This window comes from Oryzias latipes, chromosome 2 (assembly GCF_002234675.1).
Source record: "Oryzias latipes chromosome 2, ASM223467v1".
In the NCBI taxonomy this organism is placed as follows: Eukaryota; Metazoa; Chordata; class Actinopteri; order Beloniformes; family Adrianichthyidae; genus Oryzias; species Oryzias latipes.
In genome coordinates this window covers 17598053-17616855 of record NC_019860.2, presented here as the reverse complement: position 1 = coordinate 17616855, position 18803 = coordinate 17598053, and the positions used below count along the sequence as shown (strand labels likewise).

The following is an 18803-nucleotide window of genomic DNA, read 5'->3' as shown; positions in this document are numbered from 1 at the left end:
CTGGTTTGTTGTGGTTTCACATTGCGCTTTTGAGAGAGGACTATATCACCTGGAAAACATTATGCAGTCCTATAGGAACTAACTAGAAAATTAGTGGTAGTTTAAAGTTGTCTAAATATAGGAATCCGCTGTCTCCTGGTTCACCTTTTGTGGTTTCTTTTCTTTTTTATTTTAAAGCACATTGTGTGCTATGTCCTGATTGGCTGCAGACCACCAATCAATCTACTCTGTAAGGTGTCTCCTGTACAGACTGTATTCAGCTTCCACATCTACATAACTCTTTGATCGTCAGCAGATCTTTGGTTAAATTCACTGACTGGATACGAGAACTGGTAGTCAGTGTGACGTCACCCATAGAACACTGGCTAACTTCTGGCTCCAACGAAATGAAGTCAATTCAGTCGCCAGTTCGGACGTCCAACGTCGGCATGTTGGAGCCATTGACTGATTCGAGTTAGTAACCACTCTCACTCATCACTAAAAGTTGGAACTTTGAGAGTTTAAGCGAGAAAGAAAAGTACGTAGTGAAGGGTTTCACGTATTACAAGTTATTTTTTAAGCGTATAAATCTTTATCATTTTTATTTAAAAAACAAAACAAAAAACGAGAGATCCCAGTATGTACCATTGGGTAATTGTACCTTCTAGTTACTCAACATCTTCCCACAAGTTTACATGACAAGACAAAGTTGCAAACTCTTTTTCAAACTTTACATCATTTATTTGTTATTGTTTTTTCTATAATCTGGCCGCATTTGCCTGATACTGATAAATTCACAGTGTTGAGTTTGGTTCAGAGTTTATGAAAACTAACTAGAACTCTTGCTGAAGACCCAAGAAGGAAAAACTGAAAACATAGGTCTTTATTCTCATGTCTAAAGTGGAGTAAAAATGAAAATAAGTTGAAATAAAATTGTTTTTTCAGAAGAAACATACAGTTTTTGGTTGATCCATATCAATTTAGAGGAATTGTCAAATGAAGTGAACTGAGAAAACAAACTTTGGTCGTGGTGCAACCTGATTTTTAATCGACATCAAGTAAATAGTTGGGTGCATCTCTTCATTCATACTTGTATTTCCATCCCCCTTTTAAGGTGCTGCGTTCACTGCAGCGGTAAATGTCAGCGCTCCGCTGACTGAATAGATGCAGACAGAGATGACTCTGGGGCAGCTTGAGGGACTCGGACCCACCGACCTACACTGGCAGGAACCACCTGACGAGTTCTTTCTGTCATGTCTGACTCACCTTCCTCCCATCTGCTTTGTCTTCATTTCCAAGCGAACGTTTGCGTTAAAACGGCAAATCCTACGGCATTGAGAACCTTTCAGAAATAGAGTGACGTTCGCTGACCCAGACCTCCTGGACACGACTGAAAGGTTGTTTTATCAAAGGAAAGTCCAGTCTTACGTCTCCGAGGTATTTTCATCATGAGTAATGAATGTGATTTACAGCAGTGGAAACAAAATAACTGCTGCTGATTTAAGGTTTGCTGGAAATGCTGGAAGGAAGCTTAGTTTAAATGTGGTTGTCACTATTTTATTCATCGGATTCTTCAACTTTAGCTGCTGCAAACACAAATAAAAGACTGTCACCACGCAGTTCCTCTTATTGTCTGTGACAAACAGCAAAGGGTCGTTTTATACAGGAGGAACAGAGAGCGCAATCGAGGTTCAGCATCTGAAACCCCTCACAATGACACGAGGAGCCCCAAAAAAACAGAGCAGAAACAGACAATTGCCTCCAATTGTCTGTTTCTGTGGGGTAAATGCAGCGACTGTGCAGGGAACTGACAGCAGTGCAGAAACAGGTGGATCCCTCATTTCTGTTCAGGGAATACAGCGTTTGCAGCACTACAGTTCCACGAGCCGTTTGATGTCCATGCTTTTTCCCGTAAAATGGATTATCAGGATTCTGTGATGCGCGAATAGCCCATGGTGTTCACACCAGACAAGCAGGGAAGGGCTCCTTTTTATTCTTCTTCTTCTTCTTGTTTTGCCATTTCCTATTGCACGTCCGCCTCCTACAGTTGGGAGAGACTTGGTGTGAAATGTCAAAGCGGTGCAAATCTTGCTGCAGGATTTTTCTTTCACAGCTCTACTCCTGAAAGACTTCATAGAATTCCGTCCAGGCACAAACTTCAATTGTTATTTCCTCCCCCACGATCAATTTTCAAATGGCTGGCACTGACGTGAATTAAAGGAAACGTCATCCGTATACGACTTCAAAATCGGAGTCCCTGATTGGTCGAAGTTCAACCTTCAACAAAAGCGCGTTCAATGGCAGCACGTTTTGTACGCAGAGCCCTAAAATGCTTGTAGAAACTTGCGTAGCCACACATGATCGTGAGAGCGTTGAAAGCGGAAGCCCGAAATGCGCATTTTATTTTTATTTTTTGAACTTGTTCTGTCCAACAGCTGAGCAGACGGATAGGAGCTGAAACCCTCTTGTGTTGGACATATTTTACTGTTACAATAGAGGGTTCTGGATCTTCACACAAGGTGCATATTTGAATAAACCCCTTTTGTAATTTAGGCTAAACTTTATTGATATTGATTACATTTGTATCCTTTTGTTTTTTGTTGGACTGGACGGAAAAGAAGAAGAGGAAGGAAGGGAGGTGTGTCAGAGACAGTTGCTTTTATAGACTTTTCATTGAAAGTGGTTGCTTGAAGCCGTGTTGGCGAGGGTGGCGTGAACGTAGCTTTATGGTTGGTTGGGCCTATTCGGCATACGTTCGAAAATAGACAATTTATTGACGATGAGCCTTACACAAAAAAAAATAAACTATGGCCGTTTTTCCTTTTCCTAAAGTGCATCTTTTCTTAAGCTCTGTCATTTCTCTTTTACTTGTGCTTGTTTTTGTGTGTTTTATTATGAGTGGCTTATTTAATGATTTTATTTCATATGTGGGGTTTGTTTTTATTGTATTCTTGTTTGTTTTTTATGGAAAGCACTTTGAGCTGTCTGTTTGACATAAAAGGTGCTTTATAAATAAAATTAATTTGAATTTGAATTTGAATTTTGAGATTTTTCAAAGCTATTTTGATTTTTCACATATTATAAAAATGCAGGCATAAATATTGCTTAATACATTTAATATTTTGCATTACTCAGCAATTTCGGCAAGACATTACGCTACACTCTTAAGTAGAATACTAGAATATTTATCCTTGTGGGATTCCTTAGCTCATACTATACAAGCACGCTTCACAACAATCACTTAATGTGGTCGCCTGCAACTGCTTGACGCAAGGGTTTTCGGTAAATCTACGGAATATTTTTTTGAGTGTATAGTCCAGTGTGCCAAATAGTTTGTGAAATACGGTAAGCGTGTTTGGAAAATTGATGGATATTTTGCTTGCATCCCTACAGATTTACACTTTGTATGTGTGTCGTTGTCTCGGTTTCCACCAAATGTTTGAGAGCAGCCAGGACTTTGTGCAGCACGCTGTCGCACAAGCTGAGCAAAGCTGGGATGGAGAGCGAGATTCTGTCGGGGCGCTTTGGTGAGCTCTTTCTTGGTGCCCATACGGACAGAAGTAGGAGTCCCTTTTCCGGCCCGAGAGGCGCTCTTCTGCACGCGAAACCAGGTACGATCCCTGTGATGCCATCAGTTGGAATGAGGCCAAATGCATATGGTACAGAGATTCCAGCCAAGTATCAGAGTGAGAGTGTAAAATCCCCCCACCGCCCCTCTTCCCTTTCCCCAGGATTAGGGCCTGAAGGCAAGGCTCCCTCACAACAGACGGGACTCCCACTACACAGCCTGCAGGGTGGAGCTGTTTCACTGTAAAAAAAAAAAAGCCTGCCAGCAACTCCTGAAGTCTAATCACGTCATAGAGGCCAAAACTGTTGTTTTCTCAAATATACCAATAAATTTTAAGGATTTCACAAAAGAAAAACTGTCTCTATTCACACTCGGGATGATGTGCATATAGGTTGCCAATAACACCATTTGGAGATGTCTGCCTATTTTGGCTCTAATTGTTCTCCAAGTTCATGCTCATAGATTGTGCAGTGAAACAAAAAGAAAACTGCATGTGGGTCTTTTGTTTTCCTGCAGGGCAGAAAGTAGAGCGAGAGGATGCTGTCCGACTGTTTTTCTGCTCAATTCTCCGTCTGCTGCGGCCTTTAAGAACCATTTACAGTGAGGGTTATTTAGTGATGCAGGTCTGAAATTGCTGTTTGTACACAAAGTATTGAACAACTTAAGCTGATCAAATGAAAACGGTTTATCCAGACGCACGTGAGAAACTCAAGAAGTCGCTTTCATCAAGTTCATTTTTGACTTATTCAAGTCTAATTTTGATTTTTTTTTTAGGCCTTAAATCAAAAAACTACTTTTAAACCAACAGAAGAACAGTTGATGCTAAATTATCTCAAAAATCAGAACTGTAGCTTCAGCTTTAACTCTTCAACAGAACCCTTTTTTAATGCGGTAGGTAGGGTAGAAATCAAGTTTTAAACTTCCTTTGCAACTTTATCATCCTGGCCTTTTTCAAAACTATTTTTATTTGTTTTTACTTTGTTGTCATGAAATCCATATTTTCAATCCAAGCTTAAATACAAAAGAATATTACAGCCATAGGGAACAAAAAAAGGCATTAGTAGATTTTTTTTTTCCTTTAAAGAATCATAGCTTTCATCTCAGAATTCAAACATGTTGTGTTCTGGGATTTGATTCAAATTTTTGACTTTTTTTCTTCAAATTTGGAGATCAAAGTTGGAAATTAAATTTAAAAAAACAGAATTAAAGTCAGAATCTTAGAATTGTTGACTCCGATTGTTAAGTTTAATTCTCACAATTTTGATTTGGTTTCCAAGGTTTCCTACTCTAATCTTGGAATACAAACAGTCAGAATTTCAGGATTAGGGTTAAAATTGTTAGGAAAAAAAGTCAGGACAAAAACAGAATTCTGAGGTCCAGACTTTAATCTCAAAATTTGGACTTCTTTTCCTCAGAATTCAATATTTAATTTGCAAAACGTTTACGGGCGAAATGCAGACAGGCTGCCCAGGCCGGTTGTAGGATGATGTCATGAAATGGGCGGAACCCACACGGAGCGAGAGGCGGTGCTTCAGAGATCGAGTCTATTACTTCCAGGTTGGAAAAGAACTCAGGAAAATGACTCATATTTAATAAAATAAAAAAATTATTTAGTGCACCATGGGTAATATACAGTCAGGAGCTAAGCCATTTTTTAAACACAATCCTTTCATTTCATGGGCTCGTAAGTAATTGGACAAATGAAATAACTGAAAACAAAATGGTCATTACTAATATTTGGTTGAAATCCCTTTGTTGGCAATGGCAGCCTGAAGTCTTTAAATTAGAATTTTAAAGACAAAAAATTATAATGCTAAATTTTAAGTCAGAATTTTAAGATTAAAATCAATATTCCAAGATTAGGTTGGAATTCTGAAATTAAATTGAGCATTTTTAAAGAATTCAGAATTTCTCACCACTTTATTTCCATTATGTTCCTTATCCTCTTCCATACTCAAAGGAAATCAACAAAATTAACTTTGTCTCGCATTTGGCCAAATGTTCGAGAGCAGCCAGTACTTTTATGTAGGTTATTTTATTTATTTATTTTATGTTTGCACGACTTGCAAAATGCTAATTCAATGTCTTATTTGGCATAAACAAGTTACCTCCTGGTTTTAGTGAATATCTATATTTTGGTCAGAGCTTCAGCCAAACGTCAGCATTCGTCTTAATCACACATTTTATTTATTTTATATTTATATCATTACAAATTTGAGTTTTTCCCTCCAACGGGGGCTCCAAACCCAGCAGTGACGCAGATGGGCGGGGCATGTTCAGGAGAGCGCCTCTCTGATTGGCTCGTGCGGCGGTATAAAGCCAGACCGAAGCGTTTCTACCGGCTCTGAACAGACGGAGATACCCGCGGACACCGACAGTCTCCCAGGCCAGCGAGGAGGGAGTTCCCCCGCTGACAGACGGCCCCCAGCTGTGGACCCATTTCCCGTGATCGTAACTCAATGAAGGAGAGACGCTCCGGCCAGAAGTCCTCTCTGAAGTCCAGCATGGATGCGAGTCAGAGTGTGAAGTGCAAGATAGTGGTGGTGGGGGACAGCCAGTGCGGGAAGACCGCGCTGCTTCACGTGTTCGCCAAGGACTGCTTCCCGGAGGTGAGACGCCGCAGACTCACGGCACGAAGATCCCGTGAACGCATCACGGGGAAAACGTCAAATTCTGTGTGTTTTTCCTTCAGAGTTACGTTCCCACAGTGTTTGAAAACTACACGGCCAGTTTTGAGATCGACACCCAGAGGATCGAGCTCAGCTTGTGGGACACTTCAGGTAAACATTTAAAACACCAAACTTTATTGTTTTTTTTTTTTTAAATTATCAATAATCAAATGAATCCCTGACTCATTTTAGTGGAGGATGCTGGGAGTTTTACAAAATAAATGCAATTTTTCTTTTTTTTTTAAACCTCCATTTTTGGATTATTTGCATTAAAAACATTTCAGTGGATGATTCATCGGATCTGACTCTAGGAACCAAAACCAAAAAACTTGGCCCAGCTGGTATTCCAACTCATTTTGGGGAATTCTTCTCACTTTTCTGAGAATGTGCAACTTTTCATTGACTGGTTCACTTTTTGCCCTTTTATCTAAGGTTTGTGCACCCCCCCTTCCCCAGAAAAAAAACACCCCTAAAACTGCTGGGATCCAGAGGTGTTTATCTCCACTGTGTTTGTCTGGAATCACAGAGGTTTGGCCGCCATGGAGGCACACACTGCAAGTGTGCAGAGGCATGTGGTGTGACCGTGTGGGAGAGAGGGATGGGTGGGGAGAAGTTGGCCGCCAGCTGTTGTGGGTTCCTGGTCTGGAATTCCAAACATTGCGTCGGAATAACTTGGAACACGGGAACCGGCTCATGAGTTTCACACGAGGGCCCCCCCCCCCAAAGCACAGAGAACCCTACCACCCCTTGATTGATGGGTGCTGGTTTCCAGTGTCGAATCTTGTGGGAGGGGGAAGGGTTGAGCAAGGCCGGGAACTGCACCTATCCTTTGTTGCGGTGTGGTGTGTTTTGGTATTTGCGTCATTTAGTGTAAACGCCTGCCAGTTGTTGGACCCTCCATTTGTCTGAGGGGAGGGGGTGTCATAGCAGGGCGAGGAGGACTTTGACTCATGTTTGCACGCCCCAACCAGCAGCAACGGCGCCGGGGTTGAACAGGACAGGAGCACCAACCCTCAGGCCCCCTCCTGACCGAAGGGAAAGTTAGCAAACGCCCAACAGGCTCGTTACTGTTGATCACAGGAGATGCATCAGATGAAGGTCCTTCCAGCTGGCATGCGAGACGCTGAAATTAGCTTCATTATTTATGACCTTTAGTTAACGGGAACGGTCGACGCTAGCTGTAAAGAACAGCCTGACGTGGTTATTGCCGGATAAACTTGACAAGTGTTGCTCATTTTGTCTTGCTGCTCAGTGTAGACTCTGAAATGAGGTTCGCTTCTGGTTCAACTCGGCACTCTTTTGTTGACTTTAACGTAAAAATATTTTTTTATTTAAAACGTCACAGTTTGACTTCCGGAGTGAAGTCTGTTTAAATCGAAATTGGTGTATTTCACAAAGCAACCACTAGAGTTTTTTTTTTTTTTTTTTTTTTTTTTTTTAACGCCTAGACCTCTATATTAAATGAAACGTCAAAAAAGTCCTATCGATAGGACTTCTTTAAATGTTGACTTGCAAATGTCACACTTGAGGGTGCTATTCCTTTGATTTTAACGCCAAATTCTTTGATCTCGAAAGACTTGGTGGTCGTATCTCAAGTTGGCAATTTTTAGAAATATATTTTCTAAAAGATGAAATCACTGACTCGTATTGTATCTTCCTTATTTCTTTCAGTTTAAGATGCCTAAACCGTAAAATTGTTCTTTTACATTTTGTGCGACCTTGGAAATAGGTTCCATAATGAATGATGAGGCGGCTCTTATTCATGCCTCCTTCATTTACACTCATACCTTTTTTCAATAGAAGTTTTCTGCATCTTGAAAGTGAATAGAAACTTTTGCAAAAAAAAACAAACAAAAGCTTGCGTTTCTTGTTGCCATGGAAACGGGATAATTGATAAATGGTTAATTCTTCTTGCCTTGCCACTCTTTTGTTGACATGGAAACAGGAGATGTAGCCAAATAATTTCCTCTCTAAACTGTATGTCTTTATGTTTTAAAGGGAATAGGCAGCAAAGTTTCTATAGATCTATGCTAAATCTGATCCTAAATGCATCATCCAGCTCTGAGGGGAGGCTAAATGTGAGTCAGTGTTTGCCAGTTTTGAAATGTCTATAATAGTTTGACTCGTTGCACAACTCTTCCCTGTTTATGCTTTACTGTTGTTTCCATAGACTCTGTCGTAACCGTGCCGACGCGTTTGGACTTTCAGAGTTTGAAATGCTGGTTTTGTCAGAATGCTGGTCTGTGTTTGACGCTGCAGGGATGTTGATCCAAAGCAGATGTTCCTACAGTCAGATGTGAGGGTTTCTTTTTGGGTTTTGCAACTTATTGTTTGAGCAATCTGAGAGCTAAAAGAGTTTTTTTATTTATTTTTTTGGATTTTCCTGGAAAACATGCTGATGTGAATCGGTACTTCGGCTGTAATTGGAGTTCCTTGTTGCTCGTTTTAGGAGAGTTTCCAAAGCCTCAGAGCATAAATGTTGCGATAAAACCCCATCAGCAGCTCAGCAACCACAGGAATTGATTTCTCAAAGGTGCCGTGCCCTCTGGAAACGATCCGACACAGTTTTCCTGGGAACACTCACAAGCTAGTCCTGTCAAGCACCTTAAAACAGTTTCATTTGTCATTTCAGGGTTTCGATGGAACCCATAGACATGTTGGTATGATCCACTTTAGGGGCACTCCTCCTTCTGCTGCCGCTATTTTGGATCAGTTTGAGTTGTTGGTGCCCTCCGATGAGCTCCTCCACGTCTGTTATGGCGACCATTGTTGCGTTGGATCACATTTCTGGGTCTTAGCGAATTGGAGCCGCATGTCTGGCATTCCTCAGTTAAGGTTCCTTCGTCTTTCTTTACAAAGACCCCCATTGTGCGCGGCGGACCCTGATCCTCGGCCTGTGAAAGGAGCAGCACGGATCACTGAAGGCCGAGCTCGTTTCCAAGGCTGGAAATTGGATCACGGTGGAATTTGTCGACCGGTAGTGGGGTGGATGAAATGCGTCGACTGAAGGGAATCCAGTGAGATTAGACTTCCTGCTCGCTGATGTCGTGGAAAGTTTAGGGTCGATGTGACACCTGACACAAAAACCCGTCTGAAAACAAACCGTCTGATCTTTGCAATGAAGCCTTTTTTCTATTCTTGTCTACCAAGAAACGGACCTTATGTGTACAAGTTCTCACTGAACTCACTTATACGCAAATATTTTACCTGAAATGGGGTTAATCTTCCCTAAGTTGATTTGCTGGCCTTTGTATAGTCTTGGAGACCTTTTTATGACATTTTTTTGAACCATTTAAAGTTGTAAAAAGTGACGATTTCAATGGATGAATCTTTTTAAAGTATGGAAGTCGTTTTTTATTTCACAGCTCAGATCCCATATATGAAAGACTCAGTGACTCATTTGCGGCCGGGTGCAAACCACAAGGATCAAATTTTCCTCCATGATCCATGCTCAAACTGTTGGTATTTCCGTGCTTTGGAAAGGTCACCATCTATAGGCTGCATCACCACCATATCAGAGTCCCTGATTGGTCAAAGTTCAACTGATTAAACGGCTTCAATGGCCCGAAAACTGACTTAAAAAACTTGTATAGCGATGCGTGAACGTAAGCGTTTTGAACACAGAAGCCTGAAACGCTCATATGCGTGCATTTACATAGACTTTTGATTGGGAGTGTCCGCTTGTACACCGAGCCCCATGTGAACGTAGCATTAGACATGGTACCATGACTCTGCATAAAATGCAGTGCTGGTGGAAACTTGACTTCCTCGTTTTTACTGGGGGATTTCTGAAGTTTGCCAAATGAAATTAAAAAAAAACATCAGTATAGATACAAGTTTTGACTTTGGTTTAATTTATGACTTTTTTTTTAACCCCTGTGCTATCCTGTGACTGTAAAGCGCTTTGGGCCTTCGTAAGAAGGTAGAAAGCGCTATATAAGTATGCGCCATTTACCATTTACCATCCTAGGCACTTTAACGTTGGGAGTTGGGTCATCTAGACCCACTAGACAGTGACTGAACCTTTTTTCTTCAATGATTTGTGATCTTCACTGGTGTCCATGGATTACATGACATCTTTCCACCTTTGTCATGGTAGGGAGAACACGTCAATGTAAGGGTGGGGTCATAGGATAGCACAAGGGTTAAAATGGGGAAATTGGGGTAAATCATTCCGTTCTTAAAGCCGGCCTCTAGTGGTCACATGGGGAACTGCAGAACCTAGTTTTCTTTTAGGTTGCATTTGCGTTTGGAAGCAGACTGCAGGGACTCTGTCTGGAGATGCACCTCACAAAATGACTAGAATGTTCCAGCTGTTCCGGTTCAACCTGCCCTTTAGCTGGTTCAGGCGCGTCACGTCCATCCGTTTGGAGAGTGGCATCGTGCTTAGACATTTTTGCCTGAATTTAGTAAAATACATGAAGGAGTTCTCTACAGCTGCAGGCGTAACCATGGCAACAGCCTCCGTTTTATCCTAGACAAAATTGCTTCTTGTCCTTGGCAGTTCGTCTGAGAGGAATGCTTTGCACTCGTTCTTCTCCGTGACTCTGTGTGTGCGTGTGTCTGCTTCCACGCAGTGTGCTGGCTGTGCGTTGAAACCCCGCCCACTTGTTGCCATACCTTCAGACGGCCGCTTCATTTCATCTCTGCGTGGGCTGAGGAACACTTTTCCCGTCTGGGAATTGCTGCAGCAATATCATCTCGGATTAAGTCGTGAATGAATCTCGGCTCACTGAAAGCCAGCTGCTGGTTCTTCAGGAGCGTGTTTGGTCCGGTTGTTCCTTCAGGACGTAGAACAATGCAGGCCCATTTATTCCTGGGAGAAGGTGGGAGTTTGGGGAAAAAAGGGGGTTTGTCTTTCTAGATTTAGAGATCCTACGAGAACAATGACAGGAGCTAATTAGATGGGGGGGGGGGGGGGGTCACCGGGTCTTTCTGTGTGTTATCTCTGGGATTTCCTTTCCATCTTGCCATTTGACAGGACGATGACCTCAGCCCGGTCTCTGCTGTCATGTCGTAACAGTACCAGAAATGACTGCTCCTTGTTAAAAATTCCTTGAAATCCATAAACGTAGCCAACATTCTGCAGCAATCCCTGATGCATCTTTTCCTGTCTTTGTCTCTGCGACCTTAAAACATGTGATTGCCGTGTCTCGGCTCCATGTAAACTGAGTGCAGTGTGTGCAGACATGCCAGGGCTTTGAAGCTTAGACTGGATCTTCCACAAAATAAATCAACGGGAGTTTGCAGGAATTACAGTTGCAACATGTTTTTGCACGAATTCGATGTGGAAACAAGCAGCAAAAACTTAGGAGCACCTAGACTTGAAAGGCATTGTGGGTATGATTTATTGGCACAATAGTAACTAGAATTCTGCATTTCCAGCATTGTCAGTGATGGTTCATGTACTGGCTTTTCGACGGGGGGAAAAAAGTAGAGGAACTCGAAATTCCAAAACAAATCTTACGACCATAAAAGTGTCTATTTTTCTCAGCTAAGAAAACATTAAAAGCTTCAAATATACAAACGTAAAATCTACATTTTTATTATTCATTGTCTATATAACAGTGGAGGTTGTGCCAAGGTGCTACACCAGAAAAGCAACATCGCAAATCTAACGAGTTTAGTTCGACTAGATCAAGATTATTATTTTTTAATGCCTGTACGACATCAACTTTACTGGGTCAAAGCAAAAACTTTTATTTAACCCTGTTGGAATAAACTGTGTTGACATTCCTTCAACTATAACAACTCTACAACGCAATTAACGTCATTCTGAAGTGGAGTAAAGCAGCTGATGCGCAACACTAAATCGGGGCGGAGCTTGATTTACCCAATCGACGTAAATCGGCTGATTCCGACACAGAGAAAAGCAGCAACACTCAGACGGTCAAAAAGTTGCGGTGTATTAACAGTGTGTGTTATCTCTGGTGTTGTAGGGTTAACTCTTTTGTGCTCAACAGCGCCCCCATTGGGCCGAAATGTTGAACAGCACAAATGTACAACTTGATGCTAACCCTTTGCGATGTTAAACATTAAGGTTTTCAAAAGAGATTTTAACTTTGAGACAAGTTTGACCGTAAAAAATAATAAATGCCATAAAAATGTGGCCATTTTTGCTTGAAAATGTTTTTTTTATTTTTTTTATTTCTGTACAAATGCTAACATTTCTTATAGAGCAAGGGAGTTTATACATTGATGCTTTTGTTTTTGTTACAAACTTAATTAGTTTGAGGCAGGGTAGACATTTAAGTTCAAACTTTTTGAGACAAATATATTTTTTTAAACTGTAGGTTTAAGCAGAAATAAAGCTCGTCTTTGTTAAACAATATAAAACCACATTCACCTATAGGTGTACAAAACTAGACCTCAAAATCCTGATGATGCATCCGGATAGGATTAATTCCTTATTTTCAGTGAAAAACTGGCCTATGATGTAAAGCAGAGATCCTTTCTGCTGCACGGCCGAATCTGATGCTGTTTAAACAGCAGAAAGAATCAAAAACAGATTATCGATAGGTTGGACAAGAAGAAACAGCTGCAGCTCCTTTAGCGTTCTGCGGCAGATGAATAATGGGAATTTTGAATCAAACCGGCTCTGGAGGAACCAGTTAATCTGGAAAATGTTTCCAGCATCTCCAACATGATGAACTCCTATCATTTAGCAGTTTTGACTTTTTTGTGGATCTTTTCTTGTGACTTTGAATTGGAAACCCTCCTTTTCCCGACCAGTCGTGGAGGTTATGTCTGCTGGTTACAGATGAAGGAAGCTTCAGCCTCGTCTTCCTGTCGCTGTAGAACGTCGACTGTCGTCTCTCATCCAGACTGTTTAGTTTAGACTCGCCGACTTTTCCAGACTTCCTACATTCCTGGTTTCTCGCTGCAGCCGTGTTTAGAGTAAGGTTTTCCCTGAGGAACCTTCTAGACGCCAAAATTCCCCGCATTTTTCAGCATCTGGCTTCACCCCATCGTCATCTGATCCACCTGGAGGTGACGCTAGCGCCCCCCCCCCTTTCCTTCCCTTCCCTTCCCTTCCTCTCCGGAGATGTTGCAATGTGGAGGAGAGGTGGGCGTCTCCCTCACATGCTTTCAATTTGAGGATCTAACCCCCTCCTTCCTCCTAACAACTTCTCCTGCTGCAGTCAGCACATTTTTCTTCTAACGTTCTGGTTTTCTTGCTTGGTGGCTAAACTGCAATCATAAGTCAAACATGTTTGCTGTTTTTCTCGTTTCTAAAGTTAAAAAACCTTATTTTTTGTTTTTGTTTTCCTGCATAAACCTGAAAGGATGACCTGTTTTTACTGTTTTGGTTTCAGGGTCTCCGTACTACGACAACGTCCGGCCCCTCTCCTACCCCGACTCGGACGCCGTCCTCATCTGCTTTGACATCAGCCGGCCAGAAACGCTCGACAGCGTCTTGAAAAAGGTTGGCTTCTGTTCGCCCGTTGCCCCTCTTTTTTGTTTTTTTCCGATAGAACGGAGTTTCAAACACAGATTTGGATGGTGTCTAAGGGGCCGATTACAGGATTCCTATCAGAACTTCCAGGATGGGAATACTGTTTGAAAGGTTTTGGCTAAAGCAGAAACGACTTTGTGATGTTTGCTTTGACATCTGGAGATGTCTTGTGATCAGTCCTCATGACAGGAGGAAGTATTTGCCCCCCCCCCCCCCCCCCCCCCCCCCCCCATGGTTGACCCTGCATGACCTCTGACCCCTTTAGGTGCTTCTGGAAAAGATTCAAAAGGATTTTTCCAGGAATCTGACGGGTTTTCAATTCAAACTGATTGATGTTGTGCAGACGTCTCGCTCTGATCACGATTTGCCGCCTCAACAGAAAACTGGGAGGGACGCGGAGGGACGGAACTGTTTGCAGCTCAAACTCGATACGGCATCATCTTAGTTTGCACCCAGTGATCAGATGGGGGGGTTTGAAAACCTGCGTCATCCGCGTGCAAAGCGGCAATGAGGAGCCTTGTTTGAAGATTGTCTTTAATCGAATGCGGCGAGCTGCAGATCTCAGCCGCTGGCGTTTGACCCCACAGGCTATCCTCCTCACGTGCCGCCAAACTGGATCCGTCCCGGAGGAGCATTAGCTCCGGATTAGATCCCACAAGGAAATGCCATTGATTACAGAGCGTTTATTGTTGTCCGGGAGGAAACTGGGGCGATTATTTGCCCCCCCCTGGGGTTCAAAAGAGGAAGGGCCGGCTTTAACCCCGGTACTTAGAGGGCAGGTGACCTAAATAATGAATTCCACTTAAATTCTGAGATCATTAGATTTCACCGATTAGTGTTTCGTCTTGGAGATGTTAAAGCTCCGCTCCGATGAAAATAACCTTTTTTTGTGTGGAATTTTCTCATCATGGAGGACACATTTAAGAAAAGAGCTCAAAATTACACTTTTGACCATTTCTTTATTCAAATCGTTGAGAATTGGGAGCAGACGACAAAATGCCGCTTGGAATTGGCCGCGTTTGTGACATCTGGCTCTAAGCTATAAGCTAGCAGGAGGGGAAGTGGGGGCGGGGTGGCTCCACACAAACGGTCCCGCCCACACTTTGGAAGCAAATTTCTAATGAAACTATGTCTTAATAACGTCCTAATTGGAGTTAAAGGACCACCCCCTTTGCAATCGATCAAAGGAGGATCTGTGTGAGTCTGAAGTTCAAACTTTTGTTGTTTTCAACAGTGGAAAGGAGAAATCCAGGAGTTTTGTCCCAACACAAAGATGCTGCTCGTCGGCTGCAAGTCGGACCTGCGGACTGACCTGAGCACACTGGTGGAGCTCTCCACCCACCGACAGACACCGGTTTCTTACGACCAGGTATAACTCCTCCCCTTTCTGTTTCCGAGTCGTCCGGTAGCTTTTTGTGATGTCATGCGTTGACCTCGTCCTCAGGGTTCCAGCATGGCGAAGCAGATCTCGGCGCCGTACATCGAGTGTTCGGCCCAGCAGTCGGAAAACAGCGTCAGGGACATTTTCCATGTGGCCACGCTGGCCTGCATCAACAAAAGCAACAAGAACGTGAAGCGCAGCAAGACGGCGCGCGCCAACAAGCGCATTTCGCACATGCCCGGCAGGCCCGACCTGGCGGCCGTCGCCTCGGATCTGCGGAAGGACAAAGCCAAAAGCTGCTCAGTCATGTGACTCAGTTTACAGGCGAGGATGGTTGTCGGTGCAAGCAGGAAGCAAGGGGGCGGAGCCTGCATGCCATTCGTCCCTTATTTGTCTGAAGTTGGGGGTTTAAAAAGCTTTGACTCTTGTACCTGGAAGTTGTGCACCAGGGAAACTTGCCTCACTGCAATCGACGCGTCCCGCTCCTCACACCCGGAAGGAAGCTGTCAGTCAGCGGGAGGCGGATGCCGCCGAGGCTTTCCTCCAACAGGAAATGAGGAGCAGTGATGTCATCGCCGGAAGCTTCCACGTCTGGATTCAGAGACGGGGGGAGATTTCTCTTTGGCTGCTCATAGGCTTTCTGATCCGAGAGAGTTTTCAACAACTTATCACTGTGGTTTGGAACTGAACCTCCCACCGCCGGGGGCGCACGCCTCCCTGCGCCTCCTTCTGCTCCCACGTCTGCCGGATGACGAGTTCCCCGTCGTGTCTGTAAAATGTGAAAGTGTTCGTCTTACTTTAGCTTCATCCTGATGGATCCAACCCTGACGTTCTGTGTCGGCTTTCTACCCGAGGACAGTTTTGACTCCAAAGAGGGCCCCCCCCCCCCCCCCCTACCCCTACCATGAACATGGACGGCCTTAATGTGCCCCAATGATCTTTTTCTACACATGAGTTTAAATCTGTCCACCGATGCTGCTGATGTTGGCACTAACAGCAAAGGGCTCACTGGTGTTGGAATTTTAACATTGTTGTGCCTATGGCTTCCCTGGAAGTGGATTGGTCCAGATGTAGACGGTTGGGTGGTGGTGGTGGTGGTGGTGGTGGTGGTGCAGACGCCCGTCCTCTGTACACCTCCAGGGCTGCTTCCAGTCCAACCTTTCTGAGGAGACGTTTCCGCTTGCACGTTTGTCAACTCGACGTCTTTATGGGTCATTGAGTAAAAATGGAAAAAAAAAAAAATATTTGGGAGAATCTGGGACGCCCTGCACTGTGGTGGATTACTGCCGTGCCGCCGGCTTGGCTGTTCCTCGAAGGGCAGAATCGGCTCTTTGACGCTAAATTTTCTGGATTTGTGCTTAAACTCTTGGCGTTTGCACCAACAGTTTAGCTCACCAGCTGCAGATCTCCAAGCAACGTTTGTATTTCAGTCGGTGAAGTTTAATTCAATGCACATGGATTTGAAACGGATGAAATGGACCGTTTTCTGTGATTGTCTTTTCTTTTTTGTTTTTGTTGTTTCCCCCTTGAATACTAAAAAATGAACTGTTCTCTCAATGTAAATCCTTTTTTTTCCATTTTTCTTTTAAGGCTTTTTCTAGACTCTTTTCTTTGAGTTTTGGTGCAATTAAGCTGTTCAAATATCACTCATTGATGCACTTTTCAAAATAAGATTCAAACGTTGGCTTGGTCAGCTGCCTCACTCTGCAGCGCCACCATTCCCCTCTTCAAAATGTGTGGTCCCCCCCCCCCCTGTCTGTGCATTTGTCTTTGCCAATGGTGTTGCCAAAATATTTATTGAATTATATATTTTCCCTTTAGAATAAATGCAGAGGAAATGAAGAGTTAGTGTTGTGATTTTTCTGTTTTTCGGAACGGATTTTTCTCTGGATTCTTTGCTGTTGTGGTATAATCCTTCAACAAAAGTGGGAGAAAACATGTGACTAAAGGTAGAAGTACATGCATCATTTGAGGACCTGAAAGAGTTGTAAAAAGAAATATGTTTTGTCTAATTGGATTTCTTCTGATTCTACTAGGATCTTCTGAGTTTTGGCTAAAAACTGAAAAAATTTACCTGACTATTAAATTATTAGGAAAACATCTTTGTCTCTTTCTTTGATTAGAGCCTGTGTGTGTTTCTTAGTTAATGTAGATTAATGACACTTTATAGATATATTTTTCAATTAAGGGTCCATTAAAACTAAACTTAAGGCAAAATGTCAAGGTAATTCCTAAATCATTCTTTCACTGAAGAGGGGAGTCTAGTTTTTTTTCGGTTAAATCATTGACCATGGAAATGATATAAAGTCATATTACAGCTTTGAATAAAGAAGTAATTGCTTGACTTAGTTGTTGCTTTATTTCAGACGGACAAGAGTCCTCGACTATCTTGACATATCAGGGAAAATCAGATTTTTGTAGGATCTGAATTCAACACAAAGGACTGCAAAGACTTGTCTGCTGATGAAGAGTCCGTATCACCAAAAGCAGAAAGAGGCGAGAAGGCCGTGGAGAATTCCCCCGGGCTGCTGAGCATGGAAACTGCCTTTCCTCGCCCGGCGACCCAATAAATCACCCGGTGATTTCATCACGTGCATAAGCCCAGAGATGTATTAGGCTGTCAGCGGCAGGAAAACAGGACTGTCGGGTCTATAAAACAAATGGAACTGATGACAGAACGCTCAACCTGTGGGTGTTTGTCAAAAAAGATGTTTGTAAAAAGTTCTCCTTTTCCTTCTTTAGCTGAACAATGAAATCTTTTGATGCTTTTTTTCAATCTGTCTAAAATTTGCCAAATAGAACATATGTTTTGTAACCCATCTATCATCTATCATAAAAGTGTCCCCAATGGTTTTTTAATTAGGATTGTCATTTTTAGGGGAAAATCAAAAAACCTGTCCGCACATAGTTTCTGCAGAGCGGCAGAAGAGACTGTTGCTGCAGAGTAAACCCCGTCCCTACTTCATGTACAATAATACAATTTCATAAATCCATTTTTTATTATTTGCAAATTAAGAAAATGTTTTTCAACAGTTTTCTGTAGCTGCTGACACCTCAACCTCAACCAAATCTCTGAAAGGCCTCACCTTTTCTGTCATTAGCTGACAGTCTTTGCATATAGTCAGTATTTCTGCAGCCTGGCAGGACTGCGTGAACTGCATAACGTCTGATTTTGTACAGACGTGCCAAACGTGTCTGTGGAGGTGAAATGAGTTTATCCATTAAGTTTGGATATTATTTCCACTGTTGTCTCAAGGCTGGTTTCTGAAATTGCAGCAGTTATGCTGGACTTAAATTCGCCTCGCTTTGGCTCAAAATGAAACCTTTATTTTGAAAGGATTGTTACCGGTACTTTTATTTTTATTTTATTGTGTTTTTTGAAACAATATTAAAAACAATGAAAATCAAAAGGTTTACAATTTTATCAGTTACCATAGATATGGTTTAGTTGCATTATATATTCTCTTATGAGTTTTTTTTGTAGCTGTAGCTAGCATAACAAAGTTATCAATTCTGACACTAACTTTAAAGTAAATCTTTCTGAATTACATACTTTATTTATTTATGTATTTATCTATTCATTTTTAATTTTAAATTTAACAATCCTATAAGCTTCTAACAGCACTACTTAACTGGTGTCAGCCTTTTAGCCCTCCCAATGGTAGCATTCGTTTTTCTTTTTTTACATTACATTTCTTCTTATAGCAACAAAATGGGAATACGTTTTATACCGTTTTAATACGTTTATTA

General features: G+C 42.4%; 1 protein-coding gene across 1 annotated transcript; it reads left to right on the top strand.

The window, feature by feature from the left end:
- Nucleotides 1-5884: 5884 nt before the first annotated feature.
- rnd3 (Rho family GTPase 3) lies at nucleotides 5885-17153 on the top strand. Its single transcript, XM_023965423.1, has 5 exons — nucleotides 5885-6156; nucleotides 6240-6327; nucleotides 13533-13642; nucleotides 14907-15041; nucleotides 15117-17153. The coding sequence occupies exons 1-5, from the start codon at nucleotides 6007-6009 to the stop codon at nucleotides 15363-15365; spliced, it is 732 nt and encodes a 243-aa protein (XP_023821191.1). The 5' UTR covers nucleotides 5885-6006; the 3' UTR covers nucleotides 15366-17153.
- Nucleotides 17154-18803: the final 1650 nt, after the last annotated feature.